Source organism: Rhineura floridana, chromosome 12 (genome assembly GCF_030035675.1).
Source record: "Rhineura floridana isolate rRhiFlo1 chromosome 12, rRhiFlo1.hap2, whole genome shotgun sequence".
Classification (NCBI taxonomy): domain Eukaryota; kingdom Metazoa; phylum Chordata; class Lepidosauria; order Squamata; family Rhineuridae; genus Rhineura; species Rhineura floridana.
Window position 1 is genome coordinate 43,269,483 of NC_084491.1, and position 23,878 is coordinate 43,293,360.

The 23,878-nt window shown below is 44.2% G+C and overlaps 1 protein-coding gene across 7 annotated transcripts in view; it reads right to left on the bottom strand.

The window, feature by feature from the left end:
* The window catches only part of ZBTB16 (zinc finger and BTB domain containing 16), a 207,494-nt gene that overhangs the window by 115,789 nt on the left and 67,827 nt on the right, over positions 1–23,878 (bottom strand). For all 7 annotated transcript variants that reach the window (XM_061592324.1, XM_061592326.1, XM_061592327.1 and 4 more), the window contains exon 3: positions 586–683. In XM_061592324.1, the coding sequence (XP_061448308.1) occupies positions 586–683 (98 nt within the window). The remainder of the gene's footprint in view (positions 1–585; positions 684–23,878) is intronic.

The following is a 23,878-nucleotide window of genomic DNA, read 5'->3' on the forward strand; positions in this document are numbered from 1 at the left end:
GTCTTCATCCCAGGAAGCCCAGACAACAAATTTTAGACAAACATAATATATGCAAAATAAGAAAAGCTGCTCTATTCTTACAAGATGGCTTTTTAAAAGAGACCTAACAGGCTGGCTGCAGAGCATGCAAGCTTTCCACTGCCACAAGTATCCTCATTAGGCAGACTAGAACAATATTTCACAGGTATGAAAAGCCAGGTTACAACAGCAAAAAAGGTTGATTGTCAGCAAACAGCTCAGCTCAGTTGCTTTGAAAAACTTTGCTCAGTGTATATCTGTGATTTGTTTTCTTCCCTATTGTTCAAGATGAAGACTTATGTGAAACTGGAAAGCCATTTTAAAATATACATTTCCCTCTACTTTGTCTCCCCGATATCACACCTCACCCCAGTCACTAGTGTTAAAATGGGGGAAGAGACAAGTTAAATGCATCCACATGTTTAGCATCACATCTGTTTTGGTTGTTAAGTGTCCATCTCCTTAGATGCCCCAAACTCAAGATGTTAATAAAAACATCCAGTCCCAATCAAGCTAAAACGGCATTAACTGGGATGGTGGATGGGCCCTCAACTTTCCCAAACTTACCGGAATGAGCCAATAAGTGCATCCGGAGGCGCAGGCTGTCAAGGAACCTTTTCCCGCACAATTCACACCCATATGTCTTCATTCCACTGTGCAGTTTCCTATGGGAAAGCAAAAAGATGAAAAAGAACACTTGAGTCCTTTTGATATGGCCAGAGATTCTGAGTGTATGGAAAGAGTTCATTTTTAAAATGTCAGCACTTACGCCTTGGGAATATTTCACAAAATCTACTGTTACTGACAGAATCTCCCAATCTAGGAATCATAGAAAGGTTTCAAATTCAGCTGACGGAGTTGAATGAGGGACCTTTGTTATCCCTGAGTATCACCCTCTGCTCTGCAAATGAGGCCTCAGCCCATCTCTGCGTGCCTCCTTCGAGGGAGACGTGCAAGGTGGCAACATGAAAACTGGCTTTTTTAGTGGCGGCTCCCTATCTAGGGAATGCAAGTCACTTTGACACATCTTTTTGCAAAGAGCAATGAATAAATGTAAATCATCAACATCATCATCTTGTTAACAAGCAAAAGAGTGGACCAGCTTGCATGCAACAACAAGGCACGGTTTAATGGCTTACTTTTCCATGGGATCAAGGCTGCAGAAATCAGCGATGGCAAATTCCACTACTGTGGGCTACGTTTTTTAACTAATCTCTTTATTTATTTAGAAAAGTATTATATACCGCCCTCTCATAAAATATCAAGGCAGTGTACAGTAAAATAAAAAAAAATAAAAGCAGTACAGGACAGTCATTAAAATGACTGGCTATCAAGAAAATATTAAATAACTGCATAGGCCTGTCAGCATAAAAAAAGTCTTCAAGACTTCACCTGAAGGATACTGTGTATCAAATCGAGGAAGGTTTTAAAAACAGAAGCTTGCCCAAACACATCGCACCAGCAATGTGATGTGTGGGGCTGTCCATTTGACTGTATAATCTGCAATGTTACAACCATCGTTCATATGACATTGTTAGCTGGTAGAGATTTTCGCATTCACAAATCCGCATTAGAAATACCACCAAAAACTGATCAGCTTTCTTGTATCCATAATCAATCGCATTAACATCCGTGCACTCGGATACAATGCTGCGGACTTTCCTGCAATAGGTGGGCCACGGGCGTTCCTTGTCATTATGCCAAGTCCCTTGTCTCCTTCCCACCCAATAGCACATCCACAAACCTGCACATGGGTGGGAATTTATACGTTTCTGTGCTCTTCTCTTCCGAAAAAGTGTGTGAAAAGCACATGACCATTACGGACCAATCACTGAAAAGGGTGGACTTAGGGGAGTGGCCAATCTTAAAGTAATTTACACACAAAGAAGCCCACATGTATGGATGCTTCATAATCAGGTTTTCACAATAATCCTACCACAAACAGGACATGTATGGATCTTGAGGCCACCAACCAAATATGGAAAACGTGGATTTTGTGGTTAGGTATGGATGGGCCCTGTGATAGTTGGGTTTGTGCCTGCTCGGTGACACACTCAATTTGTTGTAGCCTTGCTCATCCTGGCCTCAGTCCTGCATATGTAAAATGGGTGCTTCTTAGGACCAGAATGGGATAACAATTGGCAGGTTGATGCTGCAATTTTAAACATATTTCCCAACTACTGATAGCCCACCTTTCAGGATGGCGGGTAAGCTAAGAGAAGGAGTCATAAAATGCTTTTTTACATTTATAAAGCATTGTGGAAATGAGAAACTGCAATATATGAGCTCAGGGAGGGCAGAAATGCCAACTGAATTATTGGAAAGGGGGGAATGAAGATGAAAAGGTTCTAAATCAACACCCTGGGAGATTTATTTTCCTGCATCCACCTCTACTCCTAACCCCAGGCTGTGAATCCAGACACTTCCCAAGACAATTGATGAAAGACAACCCATCCACGGCATTTCTGGTAGGGAGGGTATTCTGTCTCTTTTATAAAGCAGCCATTCACTCAAGAGTCCTAGAGCCATTTGTCAGGTCCAAATGACATTTAAGTACAAACAAAAAGTTTGTAACCAAAAAATGAGGGACCCTCAAAAAACTAGGAAAAGCAGGCAAAACGCATGGAACAAAACGAGTATGATTTATTGTCCAATGCATTTTGGAAATCTACATATAAAGAAGTCCAATACGTTGCATGTGTTGGAGAACATGTCATTGTCTTTTTCCTACCTTGTGCTTTTTGCTCCTTCTCCAAATGATATTTAAATGATCCAAGTATACACCAAGATGGGACAACAGCTGAAATCGTCTCAAGGAGTGGGCGGGGAAAATATATATCCAACTTTATAATTCCTAAATTCTCATTGCTGAAATTCATCCGCACACAGACACAGACACCCTTGTGTCAAAGGCACATGGAGGTAGCAACCACTCAGCCTCTGCTAAGCTACGGGGCATATGGAGAATCTGTAGCCCTTTCATCAAAGCCCTTCCCCAAGCAGACTCACAGGGCCACAGCTGCCTTCAGATCAGGCACAAAGGGCTCGAGGATGCTGCAAAGCACGGCAGGTGAGGGGTGTGGCCTGGATAGGGGGTGCAGTCTATGGAGAGTTGCAGGGGCTGGACAGAGAGGCCTAGAGCAGTGGCTCCCAACCCTTTTTTTCTTGCAGACCACTTGAAAATTGCTGAGGGTCTTGACAGACCACTTAATGATTTTTCCGCCTATTGTAGTGCCTGTAATGCACCGCTCTAGATGCTCTATGCTTTTTTCATTGTAGTTCTATTGCTTCTTTCTTTTACATTATATTTTGTTGTATATATTGAATTCCAAAGAATTCAAATTGTGATACAATAAAATACCGGTTGCTTACCGAGCCCAATTCAAGGTGTTGGTTTTGACCTTTAAAACCCTACACGGTTTTAGCCCAGTCTATCTGAAGGAGCGCCTCCAGCATCGGCAGGGATGCCGCTCAACAAGATCAGCCTCAAAAGGCCTTCTCTCCATCCCACCAGTTAAAACAGCTAGACTGGTGAGGACCAGAGGGAGGGCCTTTTCAGTAGTGGCCCCCACCCTGTGGAATTCTCTCCCAAATGACCTCCGCCATGCCCCCTCTATGATAAGCTTCCGCCAGACTTCGAAGACCTGGTTTTTCAGGCAGGCCTTTGGGATGGGTTAAGTTTTTACTGTTGGGTTTTAAATTTTAATGTTTTAATGTTTATGTATTTTTCTTGTACGTCGCCCAGAGTGGCTGGACAACCAGCCAGATGGGCGAATAATAATAATAATAATAATAATAATAATAATAATAATAATAATAATAATAATAATAATAATAATAATATGTAGGAAATCAAAGCAGTAAGAAACAACAATTAAAAACCTGGATGAATATGTAGTGCCGTGGGTGTGCTGTCGTCTTCAACCACAACTCCATAGACATGCTGCAGAGCACCTGAATGAAGCTCACCGACCACTGATGGTCCACGGACCCCAGTTTGGGAACCCCTGGCCTAGAGAAAAACATCTGGCCCCGAAGTCTCAGGTTCCCCACTCCTGCACAAGTTCCGCACACTCACATTTTAACAGTGGAAAGGGTGACACAAGCTGAAAATGGCAAATGTTGCTGCAGAGTAGCCCTATCTAAAGGCCGCTGTGTTTTGTGACATGCAAGGGCAAAAGGGAGACTGAACCAGTTGTTAGCTGTTTGGCCACATAGAGCATTATGTAATCATTTGCACAGGCCGAATCCGAGCCCACCGCTCTGCACTGGAAGGATTAACTGTCACGCACCAGTTCAAACCAAGAAGGTTTACATTCTGAAATGGATTTATCAGCCTTCTGCAAATACACATGCAAATGGGTTTAAGCCCCCATATTAGCCATCCACTGCCAATGTGGGCAAGTTAAGTATTAAAATGCTCATGTTTAAGTAGCCCTGAGCTAAAATGCCCGCACACTCTCCCAAAATTTGCTCCGTCATTGTCAGGAGGCAAAACTGTGGGACAACGCTGACTATTATTCTGAGTGCCTCCTGAAGATTATAGGAAACCTTTTGGGCCCTCCCAGACCTTGGGTGGCAATGGTGGTTGTTCATTTAATTCTTGTCTTTCAACTCATGCTTGAAGGAAACCGATGGCAATGGTGGCACCAGGGATCTTCCAGATGCTTTTGGCCAGGATTTCCTCCACCTAATGTGCCCTGGAATGAAGCTATGTTGTGATGTAGTGTCATTCCAAAGGAACTTCCAGGGACGGGGGACAGAGACCTCCAGCTGCAAGGAAGACCTCTAGTGCCAATGCTGCCACAGGTGGCCATAAGAGTGCCACCACTGAACTTAACAGAGGGGTTCTAAAACCCCTTGCCCCATTTTAAACCACTGGTGACATGGGAAGTTATGCTGGGAACTCCCTGGACCTTATTGTTCTGCTGATGAATGCAAGGTCTAATAAAATCACATTAGTTCACGACATTGTCCTGGATGAGTGCACTGACCTTGCTTGTATGGTATCCTTCTGGGCCATCTAGCTGGAATGGGTTTGGGAGGCACTGTTTTGCAGTGGTTCCAATCCTATCTGATGGACAGGACCCAGAAAGCAGTGACAGGAGACTATTGCGCATCCTCCTGGCCTTTGGCTTACAGGGTCCTGCAGGGTTCCATTATATCTCCCATGCTTTTCAGCATCTATATGAAACTGCTGGGAGAGGTCACCTGGAGATTTGGAGTACCAATGTCATCCTGATGACACTCAACTCTATCTCTCCTTTCCTTCTGACTGCAAGGAAGGAGTACTCATCCTAAACAGGTGCCTGGAGGCTGTGAAAGGCTGCATGTGGGTTAACAAACTGAAACTTAATCCAGATAAGACAGAAGTGTTGCCGGCCAAGGAGAAAACTGTGCCAGGGATAGGGTTGCAACCTATTCTGGATGGGGTTGCACTCCCCTTGAAGGAGCAGGTCTGCAGTTTGGGAGTTCTCTTTGATCCTGCCCTGCTGCTTGAACCTCAGGTGGCTGCGGTGGCTAGGAGTGCTTTTGGCCAACTCAAACTGGTCTACCAGCTGCACCCGTTCCTGGAAGCAGTTGACTTGGCTACAGTGACACATGACTTGGTGACATCAAGGGTTGACTGCTGTAATGAACTCTACGTAGGGTTGCCTTTGAAAACAGTTCAAAACTACAGTTGGTTCAAAATGCTGCAGCCAGAATGTTAACTGGAGCATGGTGCAGGGATCATATTACTCCCGTGCTTTACCGACTCCACTGGCTCCTAATTTGTTTCTGGGCCCAATTCAAAGTGCTGGTTTTGACCTTTAAACCCTAAACAGCCTTGGACCAGAGTATCTGAGGGACCCCTTGCATCCATATGCTCCTGCCCTGGATTTAAGATCATCTGCCTCTGGTCTCCGCTGCAGGCCTGGAATTAAAGATGTCAGACTGACAGGCATGCGTGAGAGAGCCTTTTCAGTTGTGGCTCCCAGGCTTCGGAATTCACTGCCTCAAGAAGTCCGTTCCTCTCCCTCCCTGATGGTTTTCCAGAAACTTGTAAAAACCATCCTGTTCCAGAGAGCCTTTGGGAGGGTCTGACGGGTGAGTCTGATTTTTTATATTTAATTTTCTCTTTTTAAATTTTTATTTGTGGTTTTTACTATTATCTCCCCATATTTGTACTCATACATGTACAGTAGGGCCCTGCTTTACAGTGCTTTGCTTTACAGAGATTCACTAATGCAGCGGCTTTCAATTAGGGAAAGTCCCCACATTAAGGCGCTTGTTCCGCTTTTACGGCGTTTTTTCCCGTCACGCGCCATTTTGACGTCATTTTCGCATGACGCACCCCATTATCGTCAATGGGTTCCACTTTACGGAGATTTCTGCATTACGGTGGCAGTCCGGAACGGAACCTGCCGTATAAGCGGGGCCCGCCTGTACATGTATGTTTCTCAGTTTGTTTGTATATATATGCTTATTGTATTTTATTGTATTTTATGTATTTTAACTTACTATTTTGTCTTGTGTTTTTATTCTCTATAATTGTAATGTGTGTGTGTGATTTTATTGTAAGCTGCCCTGAGTGCCCCATTGTGGGATAGAAGGGTGGGATAGAAATATTTTAAATAAATAAATAAATCACTCACTTTTTGCATCCCTCTATCCAATTCTGGCTCAGTACTAGGTCCAAGTAATAGTTTTGTAGAAGACCCACAATCATCCCCACCCTCCAGAGGTTACATTTGAGCTCCGAGCTCCAAGCTCCAGGGGGCTGAATGTGCTGTTCTGAAGACCACCCTTCCATACTGCTGCTGAAGGATACACAAGTGTTTGAAGCGAACCATAATCCGCCCGGCACAGCTTTTGGAGATAAGACCCCTCCTCTCTTCTCCCCTTCCCTTCGCTGCTCCCTCCCAGTGCCCCAAATGAGGCATTTGAACAGGGTGTCAGAAATGACAAAGGAACACATTAATCTTACTACACCCAACAGCTCACCTAGAGATCTACATGGCAATCAAACTCCATGCCCCAACACTTCCATCCGTTACATAACAGACCGATTGTTTTTTTCTAAAAAAAAAAACACAACGCTTTGGCTTTCGGCAAGTCATTTATTTGAAATATCTCTATCAACAAATTTCAGCAGGAACAAAAGTTTTCCATTTGGCACCTGCTTATAGGATGATGTTATCATAGCCAATCTTATACAGTCTCTTTCAGCAAGGTCTTAAAAGCACTTTATCTCCCGGGCTCCTGGAAGCAAAATATGACTGAAATGTTCTATTTATGCTCACTGGATTAAGGCAATGTTGCAAGAAAAAAAAAAGAATCCTAGCAGATGTAAGCAAGGTATTATAGCCATTTGTGCTGTTAAGATCTGAAACAGAAAGATCAATAGACAAGTCAGCTGTTTTCACTAAAGTTACGCTTTCAAGAAGGAAAGGAAAAAATAACAAAACACATTCAATATGCAGATATTGATTCTCAGTTATATGCTCCCAAAATGGCAGAGCCCAGAAAGATGAGCTGCACTTTCATATTCAATATCTGACTGACATCATAAATCACAAATCTCACATGCTTCCTACATAAATAAATAAATATCCCCTGGAAGCAAATGAAACCCAGAAAAGTGATCTAGAAGGATGAGAGGAAGCCACACTCTGGACACTCTCCTTTGGCCTCAGGAGAACACAAGCGACAGTCACGGGCTGGTCCTAGGGATGGAAGAATCTGTCAGTTGAGTTCTCTCAGCTTCCCATTTTTCTAATCTGAAATTCAGTTCTCCACATTTCTGCAGCAATTTGCATTTTTTTAAAAAAAATCCTCATGAAAATTCTTCAGCGTTTTAGTGAGAATTTCTCCTAATAAACACATTTTTAATGGCATTTTGACCAGCATACACATTTTGGCAAGTAATTCCTGCTTATATAATGCATTTTTGCATGTTATGTTCATTAATATGTTGATTTCTGTGCATAATTTCCACTTATATATGAATTTTTGTAAGCATTTTTTGGTTGGAGAACGGCATCACAAAATTCGGTTATATGCAAATTTCGAAGGATGGCTGTGTTTTAATTCTCATATTGTTTTGGAAAGTGCGGATTTGATAATTTTGTTTTTAAGGGAAGTCCATACTTCACATAAAAAAAAAGTCTTGCACTGATTTCTTTCAAAGTAAAAAGACTGCACTTAGCAGCATGTGGGTGGAACGAAGAAGGTCCCAGGATCAATTCTGAGCATCTCTAAATAATAGAATCTCAGGAAGCAGGACTAAACCAGTTCTCCGCCTGAGAAGATGGAGATCTTGTATCAATCAGAATAGTAAGCACTGAGATAGACTGGTCAAGCATCTGACTCATTAATCAGACAGACCATCATGCCTTAAAGGTTGGAAGGGTCTTCACCAGATTGCTTTCACATGGATGGAATTCTGACCTTTATGAGTGTTAGCAAATCCAGGATAGGTTCTGAACACACACAAACTAGTATCTTTTTCCACTGATGTTTAAGTAATCAGAACTGTTTCCTAAACAAAACAACAGATTGCCATAGGTTGCACAAATCCCATTTTCAAAGGAGTGCCAGAAATACGTATTTATATATAAAAAACCCAAACAGGTATGTCTAGTAAGCAAAGGTGTAATAAAGGTCAATGTGTCTTTACAGAAGGGAGTGGTCCCAGACACCCTGAAAGAGGTGGTGATGCAACTGCTCCTGAAAAAGTCCCATCTGGACCCTTTGTGACAACTACCACTCAAATGAAAATACCCCCTTTTTAGGGAAGGTGATTGAGAGGGTTCCTGGATGAAACAGATTATCTTGACCCATTCCAGTCTGGGTTCAGGCCTGGCTATGGGACTGAATCAGCCTTGGTCACTCTGATGGATGACCTTTATCAGGAGAAGGACTGGGGGAATGCAACCCTGTTATTCTTACTTGATCTCTCCACGGCTTTTGATACCATTTACCATGGTATCCTTCTGAGCCGACTTGGTGAGATGGGTATTGGAGGCACTGTTTTACAGTGGTTCTGATCCTATATCCAGGGTTGGGTTCAGAGAATAGCATCGGGTGACTGTCTTTTGGCCCCCTGGCAGTTGTGCTGTGGGGTGCCACAGGATACCATCTTGTCCCCCATGCTGTTTAACATCAATATGATATTGGGAACAGTCATCAGGAGATTTGGGGCAAGGTGTCGGCAGTACGCTGATGATGCCCAGCTCTATTTCTCTGTAACATCTGAATCCGGAGAGGCTATGCAAGCCCTGGACTGCTGCCTGGACTCAGTGGTAGGCTGGATGAGGGCCAATAAACTGAGTCTGAATCCTAGCAAGATGGAGGCGCTGTGGGTTGATAGTTCCTGAGTTCAGATAATTGACAATTGCCTGCTTTGGGTGGAGTTGTACTCCCTCTGAAAGAGCAGGTCTGTAGTCTGGGGGTGTTCCTGGATCCATCTTTGTTCCTGGAGGCCCAGGTGACCTCAGTGGCTAGGAGTGCCTTTTACCAGTTTCAGCGGGTAAGATAGCTCCTGCCATTTCTGGACTGGGATAGCTTGACCACTGTTGTCCACGGACTGGTAACCTCCAGGCATGCAAAATTATTAGATCCGCTCCTGTCACTTGAGGCTCAGGTAGCCTCGGTGGCACGGAATGCATTCTACCAGCTTCGGCTGGTAGCCCAACTACGACCCTATCTGGACAGGGAGAATCTCGCCTCAGTTATCCATGCTATGGTAACCTCTAGATTGGACTACTGTAATGCACTCTACGTGGGGCTACCTGTGAAGACGGTTCGGAAACTTCAGCTAGTGCAAAATGCTGCGGCCAGAGTTCTCACTGGGACAAAGAAATTTGACCATATAACACCTGTCCTGGCGCAGCTGCACTGGCTACCGATATGTTTCCGGGCCAGATTCAAAGTGTTGGTTCTTACCTATAAAGCCCTAAACGGCATCGGACCGCAATACCTGGTGGAACGCCTCTCTCGCTATGTACCTACCCGTTCACTACGCTCGACATCGAAGGCCCTTCTCCGGGTCCCAACTCATAAAGAGGCCCGGAGATCAACAACTAGATCTAGGGCCTTCTCGGTGGTGGCCCCCGAACTATGGAATGCCCTCCCAGACGAGATACGCCTGGCGCCTTCTTTGTTATCTTTTCGGCGCCAGGTAAAAACCTACCTTTTCGCCCAGGCTTTTTAAACATTTTAAATTTAATTTTAAACCTAATATGGATTTTAATTTATAAACTCATGGCAATTCTATTTCGGATTTTTATCATGTTATATTTTTCACACTTGCTCATATTTTAATTGTGATTTTATTTGTTGTACACCGCCCTGAGAGCTTTCTGCTATAGGGCGGTCTAGAAATGTAATAAAATAAAATAAATAATAAATAATAAATAAATAATAAAATACAGTGGCACAAATGGTCACTGGGGCAAGGTATCACCAACATGTTACCCCATTGCTGAAAGAATTGCACTGGCTGCCCATTAGCTACCAGGCCAAGTTCAAGGTTCTAGCCTTGGTGTACAAAGCCCTATACAGCTTGGGACCAGGTACCTGGAAGATCATTTTACCCCTTATATACCCAGCAGATCACTACGCTCTTCAAGTGACGGCCTCCTGCAGATAAAATCTTATCAGAAGGTCCATTCCACATAGCATAGGACGTGAACCTTTAGTGTTGTGACACCTACCCTTTGGAATTCCTTCCCCTTAAATATTAGACAGGCGCCATCTCTGTTATCTTTTTCGTTCCTACTGAATTCAATAAGGCTTCTTCTTTCAATAAGCCTTTTAAGTAGAGATCTTATCCCTGTCTGCGTTGGAATTGTTTTTAGGGTTTTTTTTAAAAAAAAGTTTTAAAGATTTATTTTAAAATATGTTTTTAAAGATTTTTTGTTTTTAAGATGTTTTAAAGATGTCTTTAGCGTTGATGCTTGCCGCCCTGGGCTCCTTCTGGGAGGAGGGGCAGGATATCAATCAATCAATCATTCAACCAACCAACCAACCAATCAATTGAGATTCCAGCTTAAAGATTACCTTCATATAGTGCTGGTTCCACCTGAAGTAGATTGTGCACAGGAGGGCAACGCCTACATTTGTGATCAAGTCAGTGAGGTGTTCTTTTTTCCAGGTGTCAATTGCATGCAGGAGGCTCCAAGTTCAATCCCTTCCACCTCTTATTACAGATAGGAACATCTTCTACCTGAGACCATTGAGCCCGACTGGCAAGATAAAATGCCTGGTTTGCCAGCACAACAGGTAATCCAGACTAGGATAACTCCCAGTGGCTAGTCTTTTGAGCACCTAAAAATCAGACAATGGCACCTACAAATGTTGGCCTTTTCCCAAGCTCCCACGTGGAGCCAATACCAAACACATTTGATGCTCTCTCTTAAAGTTTTGGGAATCAGCTACTAGAAATTGGATGAATTTTACTCCTTCACTAGGAACATTTATGAGATCATGGTTCCAGCAACAGATGGTGCCAGGAGGCCAGGCTGTAGATCTTGCAAAGTTGACCTGCTCCGGAAAGATGTTCTCTCTAAACAGGAAGCATGAAGCAGGATTGACGGTGTCTTTTAAACTACTGGGGAAGGCCAGAGCAGAGTGCGGAGGAGGGGAGGAGAGAGAATTGCCGCAGTCCTGCCTTCTGAACAGGCCACTGGAAAGAACAAACAATCAAAAGCTGGACTGGAAAGCAGGGGGCCTCTCGCAAGCTGTACGTAATTAAAAAGGCCTGTAAAATCTCCTGCAAAAAAGCACTTCAAAGAGACAGTAATTCCAGCACTGACCAGTCAGGACCGTGTGGTGTAAAAATTATGAGTTTTCCCAACGGGGTGCTTTGTGTGAAAGAGCAAGGGGATTGGTGGCAAGTGATTCGGCACCATTCGGGAGAACTTTATGTTTGTGTGTGTACAATGGGTGTGCGCAGGCATTTGTCAACGCACCCGCACACAGGAACAGTGGGGGGCAAGAGAGGAGAAAGGCTCACACACATGGCCACCTTTCACTGCGGTCTTTGTTCCAGCTAAGCCAGACCAATCGCTGTTCCTTGCTGGCCCAGCAAGAACGGGTGGTGCCACTGGCATGTAAAGTTGTTATCCCAGGTCAGAAAGACACTGGAAATAAGAAAAGCCTAGCTGGATCAGACCTACAGACCAGCTTCCTGCTTTCCACAGTGACCAGCCAGATGCCTCCAGGAAGCTAACAGGCAGAGCTGGAAGCCAACAGCCCCCCACCCACCCCTTGTTTGACTTCAGCACAATGGTCTTCACAGGTAGATGGGGGAGTTCAATTTCCATTGACTTCTTTAGGGATGGATGAAAACTTCACTTTTGGTCTCTCTCAGTTCCTCATTTTTCCACTTTTCTGTTTGGCAGATAATTCCACATCAGTTTGCAAACCTTTTTTTTTTTAAATCCACAGGAAAATTTGTCAGCATTTTAGTGTGCAGTTCTCTTAAAAGACATTGTAGCATGCAATTTTGCCTAATATGCCTACTTTTTGCAAACAATTTTGCTAATATGGAGAATTGTCCATTCCTGAATCCACCAGCACTCCATTTCATTGAGCGACCCTGAGTTCTAGCATTATACCCAAAGGTCACCTCCATAAGCCAGTGGTGGAGCAAATGCGTTGGATGAGGAAGTTCCCAAGTTCAGTCCTTGGCAGCATCTCCAGGTAGGGCTATGAATGTCCTCTATCTTAAACAGTGGAGAGTTGCTGCCACTCAGTGTAGGCTAGATGGACAAATGGTCTGTCTCGATATAAGGCTGCTTCCTGTGTTCCTGTGTAAAAAACCCAACAGGGGCTGACAACTGCTGCAGCATGGAGGTTATGGCAAAACCTCAACAGGCACAACAGCTACAGATTAATCCTTATTTTTCAGTTTCATGCAATGTCTGTGGCCACATTCACACCATTAATTTATTCCACTATTATTCCACTTTAAACACTATTATTCCCCCCAAGAATCCTGGGAAGTCTAGTTTGTTAAGAGTGCTGAGAGTGAGGAGACCACTATTCCCCTCAGAGAGCTACAATTCCCTGATTGGTTCAATGGTCAATCCTACTTCCCAGGGAACTCTGCATTTTATTATTTATTTATCTTGCACAACAATGTTCCACTGGTGCAAAACATTTTGCCAGTGGAACAAGTGCACACCTAAATTACTTTAAATTAGTACCACATTGGATACAACCTTGGATATGTCACTTTGTCCAATGAAAAATGGCCATTCTGCCGCCCCAGGGGCCTCACTACCAGGGTGCGGAGGGTGCGGCCCGCACCCGGGTGTCACCATAAGGGGGGTGACACCCAGAGCCGCCCTGCCCCGCGCCGTTGCCCAGCAAGGCTGCTCCAACTCTTCGGAGGAGGGCGGGCGGGCGAGACCAGGAGCAGCGTCGGTGGGGCGAGCGAGGCGCGCCGGCATTCCCAGGCCTTCTCCGGCTGGGTGCCCCTCCAGTGCACGCCCTCCCAGGGGCATGGACGGGGTGGCTGTCCTCGAGTGTGCGTGCACGCATGCGTGCACACAAGCCCAGCCACCCCATCCATGCCCCTGGGAGGGCGCGCACCGGAGGTCCGCACCCCCCTGCACTCCCGCTAGTGACGCCGCTATGCCGCCCCATTTTACTGACCCTCCAACCCTCCAACCCAACACACAAAATGCCAAACAGAGATGCAGACCATCTCAGCATGCAGAATATTTGCTTTTATTGTGTTGTTTCTGCTAGGGGTGGGCAGAACTATCCATTTTGCTTTCTGTTGGTTACTCATTTGTCAAGTCCTAAGTTCAAGTCTTCACATTTCCACATCAGTTTGTGATTATTATTAAAGTCCTTGTGAAACTTCATGAGCACTGAAGGTGAATTTCTCCAAATACAGACATTTTTGTATGCAATTTCACTCAATATACACGCTTGCAAAGCACGTATTCCCTAAGATTTACATTTTCTCTAATGAATCTTTGTTATTTTCACTAATATATGCATTTTAATGCACAGTTTCCCCTAGTATCTGCATTTTTGTAAATGTCAGTTGGTTGGAGAACTGGACTGCAAAATTTGGAGAAGTGTGAATTTCAAAGGGTGGCTGCATATTGTTATGGAAAGTGCAAATTAGGTAGATTCACCTTCAATGACAACTGAAACAAATTTCTCCTCCTAGCCCTGCCTTGTGGGGGCCTTGTTAGGGTTGAAAAGTAGCTTGTAAAAATTGGATTACTTTTATTTTTTATAAATAAATAAAATTGGTGACGACTTTTATCCCACTGTAAAAGAAACTGTACTTGTTTGCAGCCGCATGGTCTAACTCTCCTGCTTAAAAAACACCCCTGTGCATAAAAAACACCTTTTATGGCATATTTATTTAACGAGCTCCCACTCCAACCCCTCCCCCGTTCTTGCTCCCCTTTTCTTATTTAATGAGGAAGAAAAGGGTGCCTTGCTCAGAAGAGGGGAGGGGGAGAGAGGGAGCATAAAACTCTTAGTCGGCATTCAGAGAGGCCTGGAACGTTGCACAAAGATCCTGTACCTCTAGACAGGGTTGATGAAACCAGAAGGTGTATAGATTTTAGAACACTTGATTATTATTTTTAAGTATGTGTATAATTCTGCTCCAACTCCTCAAATAGACTGAATACAATGGTTAGGAAATTTGACAGAAAACTATTCCTGGTCATTTATTGCTTTAATACGCACCTTTGTCCAACAGGCAGTTTTGACAGGAGCAATAAATCCCAAATTTATGTCAACAGAGCATATGTTGAACACCTCATTTCTGAGCTAAAACGGCATGCCGCCCCATAAATCACCGTTCTGTTTGAAATGAAAGTAGATTACAGGCCCGGGTTATTGAGCAGTTAGAGCTACAGTCATATAAATCAGAACTTTTAACTCTGGGCGATCCGTCGCGCAATTAACTAAAGGGTGCTTTGTCATTTCAGGGCTCACGCACAGGCTTGGCAATTGGGGCAAACAAGGGGTAGTGGGAGGGAGAGAGGGAGAAAAAAGTTTATTTAGCAACTGTCAGATTTGGTGCACCAAAGTTTTACTAAATACCTCTTGGACTAGTTAATTTTACAGCCAACCAACTAATTCTTTCCAATATTTGCCACTAAACTCTAGGGGTGGAAGGCTCTGTCCATCTCAGTCCTCTCTGTCTCTCATTTTTCCAATCTTAAAATCAGCTCTCCACATTCCTGCAGCAATCTTGAGGTTTTTTTTACATCATGAAAATTCTTCAGCATTTTAGCACAAATGTCTCCAAATGAACACACTTTTGTATGTAGTTGTGACTAATGTACACATTTTTGCAAGCAAGTTCACCAAATTTATTGCATTCTTGTATGTTATTTTCACTTCTATATTCATTTTCATGCATATTTCTCCCCAGTATATGCATTTTTGTAAACACTGCTTAGTTGAAGAACTGCATTGCAAAATTCAGTTAAGTGCCAATTTCGAAGGATGGCTGTGTTTTGATTCTCAGATTGTTTTGGAAAGTGCAAATTTGATAGATGCAGCTTTATATGTCAACTAAATCAAATTTCTCCCCCATCTCTACTAAATGCAGATGGAGGGGGAACACACTTGTCAGCTCTGCCCTTAGGAATCTTAGTAGTTGCTCGGGAAACCTTATAACACAGCAGTTGTGATCCATGGTGTGTTCCTCTAGAGCCCTGCATTGCAAGGGATCCTGTCTATTACTTCACCTCTAGCACTCTTTCTTAACACCTATGCCATACTGTAAATTAACAGTCGTGGTGCAATAACTACAGTCACCACTACACCACTTTTATCTTGCAGTTTAGACGTTACAAAGACTAAGGGTAGAGACATGCTTACTGTTCTGCTGATTCCAGTACGTCTCCACCTCTCTTTTCTGAAGGGCACATGACGCTAGTCATAACTCACCCCTTTTTTACTGTAAAATGTGGTTCCAGTTCATTTTTTAAAATTCATTTTCAAACAGATTTTGCAACTGATTGGCAGGTCAACCCGCTGCCCCCCAGGTGTGGCCAATGGAAATGGTTTACTGTAGGTGACTAGTGTGCTCACAACCTAAATGCTACTTCAACATGACACACAGATCAGCTTTAAACCAGTTTAACTGCGACAGCTTCTTCTCTCAAATAATTCCTGTAACTGCAGTTTGTGAAGGTTGCTGCCAGTCAGGGCAGACGATACTGAGCTAGAAGGACATACAGTCTGACCTGGTATAAGGCATCATCATCATCATCAATTATTAAATGTATATCCCACTCTTCCTCCAAAGCAGCCCAGGTGGGATCTAAAAACACAATTAAATCTTCTTTAAAAACAGCCTTCTGCAGACAATTAAGAACTCCTAAAAGCAATTAGAGCCTTTTTAGTTGTGGCTCCCCATCTGTGGAATATGCTCCCCGGTGAGGTCTGCCTAGTGCCGTCATTGACATCAGCACCAGGTAAAGACGTACCTTTTCTCCCAGGCATTTGATAGATTGTTTTGTTCTTAATATGCTGCCAAACCTTCCTGTGGCTGTGGGGTGGTGGTGATATCGTTATTGTTTTGTTGTTGTTTATTGTTATGTTTTTATAATGTCTTTTATTTGTTTTGTTCTAACATTGTGTAAGTCACTTGGGGTTCTTCGGGTATCAAGCGACTAATAAATCTAATAAATAAAAATAAATAAATAAATAAATAATAAAAAGCTGCTCTCAAAACTTATAATTTCAGGTGTTTCTGTCATCCAATGCCTGGGTAAACAGGATTCCCCCCCCCAATTTCTTCTAAATGTTAATAATGAGGAAGACTGATGCTCTATACTAGCGAGGGCATTTCACAAAAAACCAGGGAACTACCACTGAGAAGGCCCTGCCACAAGTCACTGCCAACCAGGTAGCTTGTCATCCTTTAAAGAAAAAATAGAATTATGAGACAGGTGAGGAATCTTGTGTAATCCAATGTGACATCACTGCAATGTGACATCACTGCACTCTTCCTAACAATCCAGCTCAGTCCAAAGAGACTGGAGGAACATCTCTTCCAATCCTGTGTAGGCAAATATCGGCCAGATGTTCTATTTACAGACCTGCAAAATTCAGCCCAGCCTGTGCTGGTGCCTGTCAGGACTGTGGAACGTCACCTGCTGCTGGCTTCCAATGGGGAAGGGGCATGCCTCTCCCTAGCAGACATCTCATTATTTCAGCCAGGTGCTACAAAGGCATACCAGGATGAGTGGCAGCTGTCTTTCTACTACAATTCCTTGCTGCAGTTTGCTGCTTGATCTTGATATACCATTGAGAGACTATCATTAGACAATCAGCCCCTGGGAGAATCCACAGACGCCATGTTCTCTGTGCAATGAGTGAACACCCAAACACTGAGGGCAATGAATAAGGAGGTAGCATATTGGCGAGGGTTTGGAAGCCAAAAGCAACTTCTCTAACCCTGAGCTGATTATTTATCCCTGAGACACACAAAATCAACGGCATCTGCTATGGACCAATATATATATGCGTTTATGTAGATGTTTCTAAAAGGAGCTGTTGTGATATAAGAGTGCGATCTGGAAGGTTACCAGCCATACGAGCCGCCGCCGCAGAAGCACTATAAAAAGATTCAGATGCTAAGTATTTCCTTCCTTATAAAATATTCATTGCAGCATGTGAGCGCCAAGGAGCCGAAACCTTACGCCTTTTCTAACTTTGTGCTGCAGTAATAAACAGATTTTTATAGGACCCTTCTGATTTTATTTATATCAGCCTATAAATATGTTGTTCTATCAGAGACAGAATCACAGGCAGGTGTGTACGGACCCTTTGTGGCTCCGCCGGGGCACGCGCATAAAAATGGAAAACGAGCAAAATTATGCATGCCGGCTTTACGTTCGCATTTTAAAATGAATAAATAGATACAATAATTTGCAAAATAAAAATAATAACTACCAGTTTTTTAAAAACAGAAAAAATAAGGTTTCTATGCTTCCTTTATGATGATTGGTGCAAACTTGGTACATAAACAACAGATTCTTAGCTTAAGCTCACTTATCCTAATAAAAGTTACATCAGCTGTCAGCTTAGACCTTGGACTGAGCACATACTTAAGAATCTCTATTTTACTTCTGGGACTGGGGGAGGAGAAGGAGGGCACAGTCAAGGTGCTTACAAAAAAAATTCCAGAGAGTGGAAATTATAGCCTTGACTCTTCTTTTGTTGCCATGCAGTTAGGCTGTTTCAATTTTGTGCTACCTGTTTGCACTCATAAAAATGGGATAAAGGGAAGGAAGGGATTGGACAGTATATGGATATCTGCAAATACAACCACACCATCTCCTATCCACTTCCCTTCTGCAGAGAATGGTGCCACCCACTGAGATTCCACACGGGAGTGGTCTAGACTAAGGATGGGATTCGCTATCTGATTCCATTCCGTTTTTCAATTAATCAAGTGGGCTGCCAGTTTCCATTCGCTATAAATTGTGTTCTGCTAGTTATAGTGATTTCCAGCTCTCCTTTCGCCCCCATCGTTTTTTCCAAAAAATTACATAATTTTCTCCATTATTCCTTGTGCTGGTGTATATTTATATAATGTAAACAGCAGCAGCAGATTACAAAAATAATTACATAATTTTTTTAAAAAAATGTCACTAACAGCCACAAACGCATGCAAAGAGTGGGAGCCTGTTTGACGATGAGATGAACTTGCGGATTATCCCAGAATTCGATGCCAAATGCGATTTTGCAAATATTCTACACCATCTCCAGTCCAGACACACCCAAAGGGGCCTGCAGTTTCCCAACAGGATGCAGTCATTAAAAGATGAAGTAGCGGGCACTCAAGCAGCTCAACTGGAAACATGGGAAAGCACATGCATCCTTTGAGGCAGTCTTCTTCACTCTCAGCTCCCCAGGTATTGTTCAACAACAACTCCCATCATCTCCACTCAGGCTGGCCAGTGGTCAGGAAATACGGAGTTACAGTCTAGCAACTTTGGGGACCCAAGGTTGAAGAACACTGCTTTAAGATACCAGTGAGTTTAGACCTCCATGTCCAAGGTCCTAGGAGAAATATAAAACAGGGCTGCCGTAAGCACACAAGATCCTCAAGCAGCTGCTGAGGCTTCAGCATCCATGCAAGACTCACTACTGACACTTGCCCTGGGCCCTCTTTTCATTTAAAAACAAAGAAAGAAAGGCACACCCACACATTTAAAGCACTATTAAACTAACAAAGCTCACCCACCCCCTAGCAAGCTGGGAACTATAGTTTGTTAAGAGACCCCTATTCCCCTCACAGAGCTACAATTCTCAGAGTGGCTTAACAATCAAATCCCTTTCCCAGGAACTGTCGCTCTGTGAGGGGAATAGGGGTCTCCTTACAGCTCTCAGCACCCTTAACAAACTATAGTTCCTAGGATTCTTTGGGGGAAGACATGGCTGTTTAAAGTGGTATCATAGTGCTTTAAATATATGGCACAGATATGCCCAAAAATTCTCTTACTGGTGCTCAGAAGCCGCCATCTTTGTTTGTGATAATGCTCTAGAAGATAATTCATGTTTTTAGGAGTTGTGTGCATGGATGTATGTGGGGGTGGGAGAGGGGAATAGCTACTGGCCGGTTCTCCAGGGCCCCCAATGAATTTTATAGGACCCCATTGGATAGTAGTTCACCAAAGGTCCCTCAATCCTGGAGGGATTCCCCAGCCCCAAAATTCAGTATCATGCAAGGCCAGTGGGACTGCAAGAGGATTCAGTTGGGACACTTCTTACTACACGATAGATGAACGTTCTTCCCACGGGATTGGAGGGCTCAGTAAAAATGGCATCATAGCTGCTGCGGAATGAACAATGTTCAGCATACTGAAGTAGGTAATGTTCAGGGAGCTTAATGTAAATGTACTGCCTTCAAGTCAATTCCGACTTACGGTGACCCTGTGAATATGGTTTTCATGAGGCTGAGAGGCAGTGACTGGCCCAAGGTCACCCAGTGAGCTTCATGGCTGTGTGGGGATTCGAACCCTGGTCTCCCAGGTCTCAGTCCAACACTTAGAAGCTGGGAAATGAAACAGCAAGTCCCAAAAGCTCTCCTGACTCAAGGGAGGAGAAAATGTGCCCTGACTGAAGCAATGCCATTCAGCAGTAGAATCCAGTCCCAATGGCGGCAACCAGAACGAACGGCAAAGCTGGGAAGGGAAGACACAGAAGTGGGGCGCTGAATACACTGTCGTAAGTGGGGTGACCAAGCAGAGATGGCAGTTTAGCAGCCTACTTAGAGAGAGATGGCCAAACTACATGTTCTACAGCGTTCCATGTCGTTCCTGACAAATTTCATGGGGTGTTTTTTTTTCTGAAAAGCATCTTCCAAGGATGCCAACTGAGGGAGGAGGAGCACTGAGTAGTAGTAGTAGTGTGTGCGTGTGTGGAGATTGCTTATGAGCATAAGGAGAGCCTGTTGCTGGATCAGGCCAGTGTCCCATCTAGCTCTCACAGAGGCCAACCAAATGCCTTTGGGAAGCCCACAAGCAGGACCTCAGCACAACCCACCTGTACACTACGCTCAACATCAAAGGCCCTCCTCCGGGTGCCTCCTCCAAGGGAAGCTGGGAGGATGGCAACAAGGGAGAAGGCTTTCTCAGTGGTGGCCCCCAAATTATGGAATGATCTCCCTGACGAGGTGCGCCTGGAGACAACACTGTTATTTTTCAGCGCCAGGTCAAGACTTTCCTCTTCTCCCAGGTATTTTAGCATGTGTTTTTAAATTGTTTTTTTAAAAAATGTTTTTAAATTTGTATATTTGTTTTCAATTGTTGTAAACCGCCCAGACAGCTTTGGCTATGGGGCAGTATACAAATGTAATAAATAATAATAATAATAATAACAACAACAACAACATCAACAGCAGCAGCAGCAGCAGCACTCTCCCTGCAGTTTCCAACAACTGGCATTCAGAAGCATAACAGGTATCATGCTTAAAGTTTTCTGTTCCTGCTTCTCTTGACTGCAGCCCCCAAGGCAGCTTTTTCAGAGTGTTTTTTTTTAAAATCACCAGGGGGAAAATGTTCAACTTTGTGTAACATGGAATTTGATCCCAAGATGTAGGCAGCACAGGTCCAGCGTTGTTGTAAATTCTTCTGCATAAAGGCTACACACAAAGGAATAACAAGTCCAATGCACAATTGGAGTCCCTGAGTCCCTGCAGTTCTCGAACAGTCTCCAAAGGCAGCCCCACTTCCAATGCATTGCAGTAGTCTACACAAAATATTATCAGTGCACAGATTTATTTGAATTTGGTGATTTTTAAAAACTGATTTCCCCACCTTACACATACACACACACACGCCACTCAAGGTAGCCTGACACTGAGATGGGAATACATCCAGACAAAACAAAAGCCCTCTCCACTCCACAAGTCTTACAGTAGACGTGGTTAACTTCACATGCCAGCTCTGATTCCCCGTCTTTGGAGTATGCCACTAAGGAGGCGGGGGTTTGATTTGCCTCTCACTCGCTCCACTCACGCCATTTCGTGCTCCGGTACATCAATATGAAAATCAATTCATCCACTGATACATTTTATCAAGATACATGCGGCAGTGCCACATCTCATTTACAGTGCAGATATTGCAGAGACCCAAGGTCATCAGACAGAAAAACAGTCCGAGGAAAAAGAAATTCCCTGTTATAGATTGCCTGCAAATAAAAAAAACAGTGAGTGGGCAGAGAAGATGAGCCTGGAGAAGCAACAGTTACAGGGGAGTGGGCAGAAACCAAAGCCATGTTCAAAGTGCACTCAACAAATGCAACAGGGGGGAGAGGGAGATCAGACCCAACTGACTGCATGTCCACGCCCATCTCATTTTATTTATTTATTTATTTATTTATTGTATTTGTATACCGCCCCATAGCCGAAGCTCTCTGGGCGGTTCACAGTAATCAAAAACTATTTGCTCAGCTATGCATTAAATGGCTTATGCATGTTCATTAAAGTTAGAGGATGCAGGATCTTGGGGTCCACAGGGCAGTGGTGATGAACAGCCTCTTCCACGTTAAGTGTGAGGCAAGAGAAGGCAACCAAGGGCTCTGGTCACCTCCCGGTGGGCCCTGCTGAGTTTGGGAGGCTTAGAGTTATCCGATGCCTTAAACAGGCAGGCGTGGCCTGAACTTCCAGCAGCTCCACCCCTCTGCCATTGCTGTTGGCAAGACTGAAAGGGCCTGTAGCGGCGGCTGGTGGCTCCATGTCAGTGGGGCAGTGGAATCCGCTTCAGGTTTGAGCACTGTGAAAGCCCCCTGGAAAGTCTGGGCTCAAACCCAGAGCGGATTCCACTGCCCCACTGACATGGAGTTACGAGCAATCACTGCCTGTGGAGCAGAAGAGGCTGCATGGAAACCATCCTCAGACACCAAGGGAGATGGACGCGCCCACATTCTCAGGCCAGGAAAAGGCGGAAGGGGCTGCTGAGGGCTCAAGTGGGGTGACTGCTGTACTGCTCAAAGCTGAGCCCTCCCCGGGCCAACACTGGGACCCTGAGACAGGGGGCATGACAGGGCCAAGGGGGGAGCAGAATCCAAAGGCGGGTGCCTCTAGCAACCCTCATGGAAGTCCAGGTCCATCCAAATAAGAATGCATTTTTGAATCTGCATCTAGGCAGCAGCACTGAGAGTTCCCCCTCCCCCCCAATGAACGAGAGCAATTATTTACTACAAAACGGTGACATCAGCCTTCAGGCGTCTCACAGAGCTCTGGCAGGCACCACTGCGTATCACATGTACATCGTAACTGCACTGTCACTTCAGCCTCCTCACCTCTAAGCAGAGGCGACGAAAATAGGAGCTTCCAAAATGGGGCAGAGGAGTCAGCTGCAGCTTTTAAAAAAAGAAAATATGGCAAAGCCTGGGGGGGGGGGAGAGAGAGATTAAACAATATTGCTGATTTCTACAGTGTACCGGGGGGTATGTGGGAGCATGAGTATTATTTAATAATAATAATAATAATAATAATAATAATAAAGTTCCAAGTTTTAAAACTACACATGGCACCTTCACTGTACGGCTTTCATTGTTGAATTGTTGGCTGAAGACACCCCTCTTCACCCTGACACTTTGACACTTGAGATGTATATTTTTAGGACCCTCTCTAGTTGTGAATGTAATTTGTTTTAAACTGCTTTTAATGATGTATTTATATTGTTGTGACCCAGCCTGGGACCTACTGGTGAAAGGTGGGTAATAAATTTAACAGCAGCAACAAACCATGAGTTTTACATGATAGAGGGTCACTCCTGCCTCTCTCCCCCAAGGCGATTCTTACATGCAAGTGGAGCCAACCTAAGGCTCTTGTTACACCTGAATGGGCCCAGACAAACTCAAATAAATTTGTGTGTGTTTTCACTGGCCCCCAATGGTACCAAAATCAGCCAGAGATACAGCTCCAAGCACAGAATGACAGAATCAAGCACAGTAGAATTGGAAGGGGCCTACAAGGCCATTGAGTCCAACCCCCTGCTCAATGCAGGAATCCAAATTAAAGCATTCCCAACAGGTGGCTGTCCAGCTGCCTCTTGAATGCCTCCAGTCTTGGAGAGCCCACTACCTCTCTAGGTCATTGGTTCCATTGTCGTACCTCTCTTAACCGTTAGGATGTTTTTCCTGATGTTCAGTTGAAATCTGGCTTCCTGTAACTTGAGCCTATTATTCTGTGGCCTGCACTCTGGGATGATCGAGAAGAGATCCGGGCCCTCCTATGTGTGGCAACCTTTCAAGTACTTGGAGAGTGCTATCGTATCTTCCCTCAGTCTTCTCTCCACCAGTTATTGATCTTACCTCTGACTGCTCAGGATAGGGCCTTGGGGTGCAGGGTGAGTGCACAGATATG